Below are 13,942 nucleotides of genomic sequence, written 5' to 3'. Positions count from 1 at the left end.
TGCAGGTTAGGTTATAGAACCTATATGGTACAGGTTAGGTTATAGAACATATATGGTGCAGGTTAGGTTATAGAACCTATATGGTGCAGGTTAGGTTATAGAACCTATATGGTGCAGGATAGGTTATAGAACCTATATGGTGCAGGTTAGGTTATAGAACCTATATGGTACAGGTTAGGTTATAGAACCTATATGGTGCAGGTTATGTTATAGAACCTATATGGTGCAAGTTAGGTTATAGAACCTATATGGTGCAGGTTAGGTTATAGAACCTATATGGTGTAGGTTAGGTTATAGAACCTATATGGTGTAGGTTAGGTTATAGAACCTATATGGTGCTGGTTAGGTTATAGAACCTATATGGTGCAGGTTAGGTTATAGAACCTATATGGTGCAGGTTAGATTAAAGATCCTTTATGGTGCAGGTTAGGTTATATAACCTATATGGTGCAGGTTAGGTTATAGATTATGTATGGTGCAGGTTAGGTTATAGAACCTATATGGTGCAGGTTAGGTTCTAGAACCTATATGGTGTAGGTTAGGTTATAGAACCTATATGGTGCAGGTTAGGTTATAGAACCTATATGGTGCAGGTTAGGTTATAGAACCTATATGGTGCAAGTTAGGTTATAGAACCTATATGGTGCAAGTTAGGTTATAGAACCTATATGGTGCAGGTTAGGTTATAGAACCTATATGGTGTAGGTTAGGTTATAGAACCTATATGGTGTAGGTTAGGTTATAGAACCTATATGGTGTAGGTTAGGTTATAGAACCTATATGGTGTAGGTTAAGTTATAGAACCTATATGGTGTAGGTTAGGTTATAGAACCTATAGGGGTATGTGTAACATCCCATATAACCAGGTGGAAACTGAAATGGACAGTTGGTATGATAGGAGTATGCGGTATGAGAAACATTTTGCACAATATCATGATGTGAATAGGATAAATACTACAGAGGTGGATGGAGAAAAGTGCTTTTCATAGATGAGAGCACTCAAAATGATTTCTTTGAAAGCCGGAGTAAAACTACAGAGTAAAACTACAGAGTAAATCTACAGTGGAAAATTGGTAGGATAATAGGAAGAAGAAGGTCTTTGCGGGAAAAAAGCATGACATACGAGTGACATTAACAACTCAGATATACAATGCCACAAAGCACACAGAAGCCGCTTCACAGATAATTTCTAGAAAGTGCTTTCCATCACCAGTGCTGTCTCTCAAAGCCCCTCCACCCTTAAAACGTTACAGCACATACCAAAGGAAAAGCCCTTCAGAAATCACCAGGCGAGAGACAGAGAGCCTTAAGTATTAAACCTACGATCACATCAAAGTCATCCCGGGCAGCCTTTTCTAAAGACACAGAGAACGAGAGAGAGAGAGAACGAGAGAGAGAGAGAGAACGAGAGAGAGAGAGAGAGAGAACGAGAGAGAGAGAGAGAACGAGAGAGAGAGAGAACGAGAGAGAGAGAGAGACGAGAGAGAGAGAGAGAGAGAGAGAGAGAGAGAGAGAGAGAGAGAGAGAGAGAGAGAGAGAGAGAACCACTCTCCTTTTATCTGTAAATCTTTGAAGGTTAGATTACCATTACAGTCATAAAACCTCTCTCTCCCAGCAGATTGGATTTTTGCACCGCCGAGCAGATTTTGAGAGCCATGCCAGGGCAAACGCCTGGGAGTGAACCGTCCTGCGAGGGATGGATCATCCGAAACAGATAGATCATATACCTATCTGACACACACTGACTTATTGGAGATACAGTAGCTGACGCATTATACATAGGCAAGAACTTGGACCCATCCAACTGGTTTATGCACTGTGTGTGCTATAGCGCACATCTTGTTGGATTTCGATGCATTTAGAAGAATGGGAATTCAGCTTAAGGGAGTTCTATATGGACATACACTCACCAGACAGTTTATTAGGTACACCCATTTAGTACTGGGTCAGACCACCCCCCTTGCCCACAGAACAGCCGGAATTCTTAGGGGCATTCTACAAGGTGTCGGAAACGTTCCACAGGGACGTGGGTCCATGCTGATGCAATGGCATCACCTGTATAAAAGACACCTGTCCACAGAAGCAATCAATCAATCAGATTCCAAACTCTCCACCATGGCCAAGACCAAAGAGCTCTCCAAGGATGTCAGGGACAAGATTGTAGACCTACACAAGGCTGGAATGGGCTACAAGACCATCGCCAAGCAGCTTGGTGAGAAGGTGACAACAGTTTATTCGCAAATGGAAGAAACACAAAAGAGCTGTCAATCTCCCTCGGCCTGGGGCTCCATGCAAGATCTCACCTCGTGGAGTTGCAATGATCATGAGAATGGTGAGGAATCAGCCCAGAACTACACAGGAGGATCTTGTCAATGATCTCAAGGCAGCTGCGACCATAGTCACCAAGAAAACAATTGGTAACACACTACGCCGTGAAGGACTGAAATCCTGCAGCGCCCGCAAGGTCCCCCTGCTCAAGAAAGCACATATACATGCCCGTATGAAGTTTGCCAATGAACTTCTGAATGATTCAGAGAACAACTGGGTGAAAGTGTTGTGGTCAGATTAGACCAAAATGGAGCTCTTTGGCATCAACTCAACTCGCTGTGTTTGGAGGAGAAGGAATGCTGCCTATGACCCCAAGAACACCATCCCTGCCGTCAAACATGGAGTTGGAAACATTATGCTTTGGGGGTGTTTTCTGCTAAGGGGACAGGACAACTTCACCGCATCAAAGGGACGATGGACGAGGCCATGTTCCGTCAAATCCTGGGTGAGAACCTCCTTCCCTCAGCCAGGGCATTGAAAATCGGTCGTGGATGGGTATTCCAGCATGACAATGACCCAAAACACACGGCCAAGGTAACAAAGGAGTGGCTCAAGAAGAAACATTAAGGTCCTAGAGTGGCCTAGCCAGTTTCCAGACCTTAATCCCATAGAAAATCTGTGGAGGGAGCTGAAGGTTCAAGTTGACAAATGTCAGCCTCGAAACCTTAATGACTTGGAGAAGATCTGCAAAGAGGAGTGGGACAAAATCGCTCCTGAGATGTGTGTGCAAACCTGGTGGCCAACTACAAGAAACGTCTGACCTCTGTTATTGCCAACAAGGGTTTTGCCACCAAGTACTAAGTCATGTTTTGCAGAGGGGTCAAATACTTATTTCCCTCATTAAAATGCAAATCAATTTATAACATTTTTGACATGCGTTTTTCTGGATTGTTTTGTTGTTTTTCTGTCTCTCACTGTTCAAATAAACCTACCATTAAAATTATAGACTAATAATTTCTTTGTCAGTGGGCAAACGTACAAAATCAGCAGGGGATCAAATACTTTTTTCCCCCTCACTGTATGTATCAAGCCACAGCCACTTGACTCATTTTCGTGAACGGGGTGGTGTACATAATAAACTGTCTGGTGAGTGTATATCTGACTATATCTTAGGTGAATTTCTTCTCAGTGCAGCAAATCATGAGAAACAGCATTTGTCATTGACACATAGACCTAAAGAGAAGGGCTGCTTTGCTGTAGGACCCCATGGGCAGCCTCTACATGGGCGGCCTCTACATGGGCAGGCTCTACATGGGCAGCCTCTACATGGGCAGCCTCCACATGTCCTGTTTTGACAATGCCAGCATGAGTACTCCTTCCTACCACGACTTGTTTTACCACACTGCCAGCTCCAAGCCGGCAAGTGGGAGGACGACTGTCACAACACTGCTTGGGTCCTGGGGTTTCGATTCCATCAGTGGTGGCTTAGCGTCTACGTGCAATATGAAAATGCCCAGGGATGCAACTGAAAGTAGAATGGGTTGTTTGTTGACCATAATGTGGTTGACGCTTCTTACGTACAGTGTAAGCAACCTGACAAAATATGTATCCAATATACTACAGTTTAATTCAGCCCTTCCTGAAAAAATGTCAGTGGATTTCAAATAGCATCAAACCAGTCACCTACTATAGATGAAAGTGAAGAGCCCCAATTTTCACAATCCATCCCACAACCCCACTTCACTCCCTTCTTCATCCTCCATCCTTCCATCCCCCTTAATTTGTTTCTAAAATACAACCCTGCTGCCATGGCAACTTGCTTTGGAGGTCCATTCCAAAGTGTTGAGGTCGGGTGCTCTCCTGGACCCCAGGGATGACTTTGAGAGAGGTAGTTGCTATTCCACATTCACACTGCATTGAGCCTTGTGCATTCAACAATACAGAAGTTACAAATCCAGCATAATTGCCCCAGAGGTGGGCAGCTGAACCAAATGAAACGCGGCTCAATCTTCTTGTCTGTCTCATATCATTTGCATAATGGGCTAATGCTTTGTTTCATAGGATTATGGTATTAATGTTTGTGTGCCACGACGCCACGATATCCCCCCATGTATATCTACACACTGCACATTCAAAATGAGCTTTCAAGCTGTTCTAGTCCGCTGGAAGTAAGTGACTCTTGGTGTCTTGGACACCTGCACAGATTCGCTGATCGCCATGTCAATATGGTAGGCTTGGCTCGTGATTGGTTAACAGGTTGGAATAAGCTACACTGTAGTTAGGTTAGTCATGGTGGATAGACATTTTGTCAGCTATAATTTGCTCATCGCAATCCCTTTGTCTTGAAGGACCAGAAAGCGCTTTCTATACTACACAATAAAAACCTGACTATTTGCTGTATGTAGACTTGGTACTACCATTGAGATAATTGTGGACCTTGGACAGAAGAGGTTGAGAATTATAATTGCTGAGGAACACTAGCATTAATTAGGTAGGAATATTCAACTTTGATAGAAAATTATGCTTTCATTGGCTCCCCAAAAATATGACCCCCCCCCCCCCCCCCCACCTAAAAAAGCAGTACATGATCCACCTAAAACATCTATATGTAGGGTTTCAGTCCCGTTTCATAGATCTCATCTCTATGGAGGATGAGGCTGTTTCTCATAATAGGCCAGTGGGATGCACAGGGCCGTGGCCTGTTAGTCATTTTCAGTGATGCGGGCTGACCACATCTGTTCGTTGACTGATTCCATCCTGGGCAGCCCCGCTGGTCAATACGGTTAATGTATGCAGAGACACAGGGCAGTCAGAGCCAGCTCAGCGTCTCTTACCACCATTACTGTGTTCCAAACAGACACCGAGACTAATACAAACATGAAGTACACACACACACGCGCACACACACACACACACACACACACACACACACACACACACACACACACACACACACACAAATAAGCAGCTCATACTCTTGCACACAATGCACCTTCTAATTTCCCGATTTCATTTGGGTGCCTATCTTTACCGTTCATTTCGTTTGAGGCGTACAGCTGGTTGGCGTTGAACAGGGACCGATCTTGACATTTGACTTATTTTGAGTTCTAAAAACGTCTGACAGTCTTTAAAGCAGTGCTCCCAGGAGCCCTTCCCTCGACACACCTTTTATAGTCAATATAACTGCTTTAGTTGGTGTCCCACAAGGGCATGTGGATGGGAACCTCTCTCTCTCTCTCTTTCTGTCCATCTCTCTCGTTCTCTCTCTCTCACTCTCCAGCCTGCGCACTCACTGATTAATCAGTCACACCTTTCTTACCCTTGCAGCCCTCAGGCTGTTTGTGTTGATAGCCCCAGCGTTGAGACTGCGGAAAATAAATAATCGCACACCACTGCGTCGCCCCATCCCTGCTGAAGGAAAGATTCATTACAGATGTGAAGATTTCTCCTTCTATCCTCTTCCTCCTCACTCTCTAACCTCTACGTAACTGATCAACTCTCTCCTCCTCCTCCTCTCTCTAAACTCTACGTAACTGATCGACTCTCTGGTATTTCCTCTCTCACATTCCCTCTCTCCCTCTCTCTGTGTTTTTCCCTCTCTCTAACCTCGGCTCTCTCTCTCACTCGTATTCCTCTCTTTCTCTCGCTCTGTCTCAATCCCCCATCATCTTCCTCTCTCTCTGTCGACCTCTTCTTTTTCCTTGTCAGAAACTCTTTTCAGGATGTAGAACATAGTGTTAGAGGTGATGAATACACTACACTAATTACAGTGTGTGAGAGACTTGCTGCTTGTCCCTTCGCCTCAGCTACAGGAAGGAAGAGTGGTGGCACTCAAGGGTCTCTTCTCCTGTTGAGTGAGTGCCCTTGGACAGATTGCCTTTCTCTCTCTCTCTCTCTCTCTCTCCTCTCTCTCTCTCTCTCTCTCTCTCTCTCTCTCTCTCTCTCTCTCTCCACACACCCATGCTAGGACACACATACGCTGCCCTCTGCCTTCACTTGCAGTGCTCGCTTTGATTCATCGCACTGGTTGGCTGCTGCTAGGGGAGTGCTGAGCACCTGTCAGTAACAGCTTTATAATCCACACTAAGGTATGAGGAGGCACAGGCGCAAGGCCCAAACACACATAGGATTTATGAGTGGAGGTGTGTGAGCCGGGAAAGGGTGTGTGCGTGTGTGTGTTTGTGCTGAGCCAGGGACAAGGTCCTACGCTATGCTGTGTGTATTGTGTGTGTGTCAGTGTATGTGTGTATGAGAGAGAGAAAGAGTGTTTATTGGGTGTGTATTTTTGTGCATATGAATGAGACTGTGTGTGTGTGAAGGGAACCATAATTACACCACCAACTCTAAGCGCGAAGAAAGCTCGACAACACCCCGCTCGAGCACCCTAGATGTCAGCGAGGAGTGGTGAAATAGAAAAAACAACAACATTGTTCCAAATAGCAAACCTGAAGTGAACACAAGCAGTTCAGCAGTGGAGGGAGGGAGGGAGGGAGGGAGGGAGGGAGGGAGGGAGGGAGGGAGGGAGGGAGGGAGGGAGGGAGGGAGGGAGAGAGAGAGAGAGAGAGAGAGAGAGAGAGAGAGAATGTCTTCATAATAGCTGTCAAGCAGAATCTGAAAATAGTAAGTCTCACAACAGCTTCAGGTTGCATCTACACTAACTGGAAGGGAGTAGTGTTTGCAGTGTTTGTGCCTGGGAATGTGTGGACAAAATCCACATTTCAATTCGATCAGATTTGTAATATTTTTGTTATGTCATAATAACATGAAAACTACACATTGATTTGTTGCCTTACTTTAGCCAAGTCTGACATGGGCAGAACAGAGTCACACTGAAGCCTGCTTACTGTCCATATGCCCCTATAGAAAAACCCAGTGAACAGACTTCAGAACTTAATTCTGTCTGCAATATCTACTTAGTGCCACTTTGTGGTACCTCTGTCAGGGCATGCCAGGATCCATCAAGCAGCTTTATACAGTTCAGGATGGGGGAGAGATAGATAGAGGCAAGTCTGATCACAAATCAGTTTTAGACCTTACATCTCCGACGTGCACCCCAGATTCTTATCAAATGACAAGAATGCGCTATAAACTGATACTAGATCAGTTTTACAGTCTTTGATCAGTCTTACTGGGCATCTCTCAGATCTGTACCTCATGTTCTTATCAGATGACCTGGATGAGCGTGACTTTAATCTAGTCCTGGATCAGTTTTGTATCTTAGACCTCCACCACTAGCTGGCATAAAATACGTTGACATTTCACTAGAGATTCAGGATGCGAGGTCCTCCGTCACCTGCTGCCATTATTATTGTTAGAAATGTATTTCGGTGTTATTTTTCATACTATTCAAATTTAAACATTCCCCGTTTAGGCTCGTGCTGTTTCATTTATTCGAGGCTGGCAAAGAGCTTTCACCCTGGGAATTTGAGGCATTGAGCTAGCGAGGCCAGAGTGGTTTTAGCAATCATGTTAGTTTGAAAATGATTTGCCTTAATTCAGTGAGCTTTCGATTGGCTGCTAGCCAGAAAGGGGCTCCCTACTACCTCCATTCTTTCTCCCTGGCCTTTCTTTCTTTCTTTCCATATTTATTTCTTTCCTTCTATCCTTTTCATTGGCATTCTCACTTTTCCGCTCTCACCCCTTCTGTTGTCTTTTCTGTCTTCTGAATTCTCAATTCTACCCCCCTCTCTCCCTCTCTCTCCCTCTCTCTCGCTCTCACTCTCTCTCACTCTCTCTCACTCTCTCTCTCTCTCTCTCTCTCGCTCTCTCTCGCTCTCTCTCTCTCTCGCTATCTCTATCTCTATCTCTCTCTCTCTCTCTGTATCTCTCTCTCTCTTTGTCTCTGTCTCTCTCTCTCTCTCTCTCTCTCACACACACCTACCCTCTTGCTCCATTTCTCCCCCCATGTCTCCAGATCCCCCCTGAGGTACCCCACTAATCCTTGCCTTTTCTCATTTCACACTCCACGCTGTCATAGATGAATGCTAATAAGATCACCAGAGATTACCTGCTTTTCATTTTTAAAAAGCCTCAGTGCTTTAACCTCTATTGAAGGGGTGAGCAGCATGAAAAAACACGTCTACAGTAATGAGCCTCATCCCTGTGTTACGGAGAGACAATGAGCTAAACAATGAACATTGCAACGGCAATGAATGGGCGACAGGCAATCGTCACAGAACCTGTGCATGTTATGTCGGCTGGATTTCGGAATATCGGAATCTCCGTTGATTCTTGTAGGCATAGTCATATTCATCTCGCTGCATTCTGAAAAGATCATTTTATTGTATGAGTAGTAGCAGTGAAAGAATGGTTAGCTAATTGTTTGGCTAGAATGATCCCACAGCAGCTGTGCCTCCCTCCCCTACAGTTTCCTGGCTCACACCACAAGCATGCAAACGGCGGGTGGGCTTGTAACGTTAGATTAATACGAGATTGATGCTGAACAAACGACCCCGGATCATATTTCCTAATTCCATACAAAGCTAAGAACAACAGGTTGGCTTCATCTCAATCACAGCTATGGAAGCCTGGGGAATGCGCCAACTGTTGACACTGTACTTTGCTTCAGAGAACCATGTAATGTGGCCCCACCCTGCCACAATCAGCCCCAGCTAGCCCAGACATGGAACCACGCTGTGGGGTCGGGCGCTATGACACAAGCCCCTTAATGGATCCCTGAATCAGCGTAACAAAAGGGCCTCTGTGTCTCCTGGGTCTCAGGAATGTTTACAATAAGCGGCAGGGTCTTAAACGAACGTTTTTGACGACCAGCCACTGTGGCATATAGATTTTTAAATCGAACAGCCAACTCAGATTTATTTACCAGCCCAAATATTTTGGTGGGGATTAATTACACCCAAAAAACACAAAACAAAACGAATGATCATGCTTAGTAATGTTTCTAAAACAAGGAATGTATTAATGGTAAGAAGTAATGTGGTATATATTTTTATTTCATTTCATATTTTGTGACCTGAGCCTTTTAACCAAAATATCACAGATGAGACAAAAATGTTCAGCTGCCCCTTTAAGCTTACCGTGGTGATGGGGCCACTCCAGTGAAAACCAGTCTAGTTGAGGCCGACAACGTCGCTTCTCTAGCAGTGGAAGCAAACTCAAACATTGAAAAACAACTTAACTTGCGAACCAAAAAATGTAAATATCCGATGAACACGAGGATAGTCTCACTTTAGTAGTTAGACCAACATTTATGCCTGTGCGCGATGCTTCTAAAAACAAATCTTTCAGCACACAGCCCCCCCAGCCAGGTGGGACAGCAACAACTTTAGAATTCCTATTTCTTTGTGCATTAGCAGATATGAAACAAAATGGCAGAAATACTTTGAAAACAGCTACTGCAGCATTTTGTTTTGAACATACTTGACTTTTGACTTTTAATGAAATGCTTGCACTGTAGAGCCCTGTGTGTGACCCCGGCCAATACCAAAATCTACCCACATTTGGTGGGTCGTGGGTGGCGGGTGTTCATTTTAGGCCCTGGGAGGTGGCCTAATAGCACACGCCACGTGAAAGCAGCTGTCTCAGAGAATCAAGACAAAGGCCTAAACAGGGGGCCAAGCAGTGGCCCGTATTGGGTTTGGCAGGTGTCGTGGACACCCAACGGGAGACCTTCTCTTGCAATTATCGTTGAAATGCCATGGCGGCAAGGTCACAAGTGAAAATCCCCTTTCTCCCCTCAACAGCATCTGACATCATATACATTAGCTGTTACATGCTGTTCATGGTACAGGGAGCACAGAAGATGAAGGAGAGGATGGGAGTGTTTTAGAACACAGAGGAAAAAGGAGAGAATGGGAGGGATCTAGAACACAGAGGAATCAGGAGGGAATGGGAGGGATCTAGAACACAGAGGAATCAGGAGGGAATGGGAGGGATCTAGAACACAGAGGAATCAGGAGGGAATGGGAGGGATCTAGAACACAGAGGAATCAGGAGGGAATGGGAGGGATCTAGAACACAGAGGAATCAGGAGGGAATGGGAGGGATCTAGAATACAGAGGAAACAGGAGGGAATGAGAGGGATCTAGAACACAGAGGAATCAGGAGGGAATGGGAGGGATCTAGAACACAGAGGAATCAGGAGGGAATGGGAGGGATCTAGAATACAGAGGAAACAGGAGGGAATGGGAGGGATCTAGAACACAGAGGAATCAGGAGGGAATGGGAGGGATCTAGAACACAGAGGAATCAGGAGGGAATGGGAGGGATCTAGAACACAGAGGAATCAGGAGGGAATGGGAGGGATCTAGAATACAGAGGAAACAGGAGGGAATGAGAGGGATCTAGAACACAGAGGAATCAGGAGGGAATGGGAGGGATCTAGAACACAGAGGAATCAGGAGGGAATGGGAGGGATCTAGAACACAGAGGAATCAGGAGGGAATGGGAGGGATCTAGAACACAGAGGAATCAGGAGGGAATGGGAGGGATCTAGAACACAGAGGAATCAGGAGGGAATGAGAGGGATCTAGAACACAGAGGAATCAGGAGGGAATGAGAGGGATCTAGAATACAGAGGAAACAGGAGGGAATGAGAGGGATCTAGAACACAGAGGAATCAGGAGGGAATGGGAGGGATCTAGAACACAGAGGAATCAGGAGGGAATGGGAGGGATCTAGAACACAGAGGAAACAGGAGGGAATGGGAGGGATCTAGAACACAGAGGAATCAGGAGGGAATGGGAGGGATCTAGAACACAGAGGAATCAGGAGGGAATGGGAGGGATCTAGAACACAGAGGAATCAGGAGGGAATGGGAGGGATCTAGAATACAGAGGAAACAGGAGGGAATGAGAGGGATCTAGAACACAGAGGAATCAGGAGGGAATGGGAGGGATCTAGAACACAGAGGAATCAGGAGGGAATGGGAGGGATCTAGAACACAGAGGAATCAGGAGGGAATGGGAGGGATCTAGAACACAGAGGAATCAGGAGGGAATGGGAGGGATCTAGAACACAGAGGAATCAGGAGGGAATGAGAGGGATCTAGAACACAGAGGAATCAGGAGGGAATGAGAGGGATCTAGAATACAGAGGAAACAGGAGGGAATGAGAGGGATCTAGAACACAGAGGAATCAGGAGGGAATGGGAGGGATCTAGAACACAGAGGAATCAGGAGGGAATGGGAGGGATCTAGAACACAGAGGAAACAGGAGGGAATGGGAGGGATCTAGAACACAGAGGAATCAGGAGGGAATGGGAGGGATCTAGAATACAGAGGAAACAGGAGGGAATGAGAGGGATCTAGAACACAGAGGAATCAGGAGGGAATGGGAGGGATCTAGAACACAGAGGAATCAGGAGGGAATGGGAGGGATCTAGAACACAGAGGAAACAGGAGGGAATGGGAGGGATCTATAATACAGAGGAAACAGGAGGGAATGAGAGGGATCTAGAACACAGAGGAAACAGGAGGGAATGGGAGGGATCTAGAATACAGAGGAAACAGGAGGGAATGGGAGGGATCTAGAACACAGAGGAAACAGGAGGGAATGGGAGGGATCTAGAACACAGAGGAAACAGGAGGGAATGGGAGGGATCTAGAATACAGAGGAAACAGGAGGGAATGAGAGGGATCTAGAACACAGAGGAAACAGGAGGGAATGGGAGGGATCTAGAACACAGAGGATGAAGGAGGGAGTGTCATTTTCCTCATTGCCCACACCTTATTTGATATTAATTAATTCCCCTGATAAAGGAAATGGAGGGAGTCCCAGATAATGGAAATATGCATTTTTTTTTACATGAAAAGGGGCTCATATAGTATTCAGTTTCAGTCGGGATCAAAACCGGAGACATGAAGGAGGCGATACTAGAAGACCCTCCATAATTCAACAAAACTACAGTATCTGTCTTGTCTCAGTTGGGGGGAGACATATGGAATCTCTCATTCACTCCTCACGACACTCACCATGAGCCGCTTGTGGAAATGTTTAGGCCAAGCATCTGGATGTGTTTGATGGATCTCTCATGAAACGCGTGAGGTTTCACTGAAGGCCAGAACAGTTTCAGAGGAATGATGGGATGGATGGAGGGGTGATGAGCGCCCCAGTTTCCGACACATCTACACAAAATGTCCAGCACTGATTTGTGACCTGCTTTCTGCGCTATCTGGATGATGGAGTTACTGTTGAGAGGTCAAGCTGCTCGTTCCCACAGAGCTTAAGACAACAACACTAAAACCAATGCTGTTGCCTAACCTCCTCATAGTGAAGTGGAAGTTCTGGGAGTTTTATCTTTCATTGTTTCAGATCTCACCTCAACATTAGCATGGAAGACCTTAAATTTCAAGTTTTAATGTCACATTACTGTATGTGAGTGGGTGTTTAGTCAGTATAAATGTACTGTATGTGAGTGGGTGTTTAGTCAGTATAAATGTACTGTATGTGAGTGGGTGTTTAGTCAGTTTAAATGTACTGTATGTGAGTGGGTGTTTAGTCAGTATAAATGTACTGTATGTGAGTGGGTGTTTAGTCAGTATAAATGTACTGTATGTGAGTTGCCCAATATCATATGGAAGGCCTTTGTCCAACCTCATAGACTCTGACCAAACAATACAGCATAGCCATTTCCTGCAGGCAAATGACCTAGTGGCCTCATGGGTGGAATGTTATTCATATTTTTTATAATTTCATAATTAATAAACATTCTTTTTTTAAAGCCGCCAAAAATCCGATGTTTCTATGTCAAACGGTTTTGTTATATTTCTATCTTCTGTGATGTATATAAAGTGTAATATTGGGATGCAAACTCAATGTAATACATTTCAACTCTATATCTGACATGGTACAGGTGTCTTCTTTCTTTAAGCCCATAACCATGTGTGTGAGGTGTATACATTTGTTTCAAAGTAGATTTTTTTAAGACGACCAAGAAACACTCTGTGTGACCCTGATTGGTTAAGAACTAACCAGCATCATAGCTATAGATCGCAACCAGCATTAAATGTATCTTCATTACTTTATTCGACCACAACCACAATCAGTTTGCGCACAGCTCCTGGAAGGACACAAAAATTGACACAACAACTGGAGCTCCCTTCCACTGTATGGGAAGAGAAATAGAACAGACACCCACATCAATCTAACACCCCTCCTCTATATGTCTCCATATGTCCCCCATACCCCTATGGCCTTGGTCAGAGAAACCACTTCTATAGCATGTCTGCCAGAAACCTTAAGACACAACAGAGCTCTCGTGTTCGCGTGGCATCTGGGTTATTTCAAGGCTTCCATCCAGCTAGCTGTTGAACATATATCACAGTCTGGGTAATGCATGCATGTCACGCAGGATACATCAGACTGTCAATCTGTGGGGGCTCGTGTTTGCCAGAAGGCTAGGACGACGATATGGGTTTCATCACGAGGGACATAATGGTGGACAGAAAAGATGAGCTGGCTGGTCTGGATTTTGCTGTTTCTAAACCTCGGTTCGGGAAAGTGCAACCCTGCCATTGAGAAGGACAGATCAGACAGTCAAAGGTAGAGTTATACGTAAAATATTTGTAATACTATAAAAGTCCCATAAAAGAAGAAATCAAAATGAAGAAAAAAATGGATCCATTAAAAATATAGTTTGTGAAAGGAATTTTTCTCTTTTTGAAATGCAATTTACACAATATATGACCTCTGCTAAAAGTCTATATCGGTGTAT

General features: G+C 44.9%; 1 protein-coding gene across 1 annotated transcript in view; it reads left to right on the top strand.

The window, feature by feature from the left end:
- The window catches only part of LOC145850464 (kinesin-like protein KIF26A), an 89,162-nt gene extending 80,969 nt beyond the window's left edge, over nucleotides 1-8,193 (top strand). Inside the window, exons 5-6 of the mRNA XM_082961479.1 lie at nucleotides 3,529-3,691; nucleotides 8,183-8,193. Coding sequence (XP_082817605.1) covers nucleotides 3,529-3,691; nucleotides 8,183-8,193 — 174 coding nt within the window. The remainder of the gene's footprint in view (nucleotides 1-3,528; nucleotides 3,692-8,182) is intronic.
- Nucleotides 8,194-13,942: the final 5,749 nt, after the last annotated feature.

This window comes from Salmo salar, chromosome 15 (genome assembly GCF_965601325.2).
Source record: "Salmo salar chromosome 15, fSalSal1, whole genome shotgun sequence".
NCBI lineage: Eukaryota > Metazoa > Chordata > Actinopteri > Salmoniformes > Salmonidae > Salmo > Salmo salar.
Note: the sequence above shows the minus strand (reverse complement) of the source record. Positions and strands in the feature narration are given on the sequence as shown.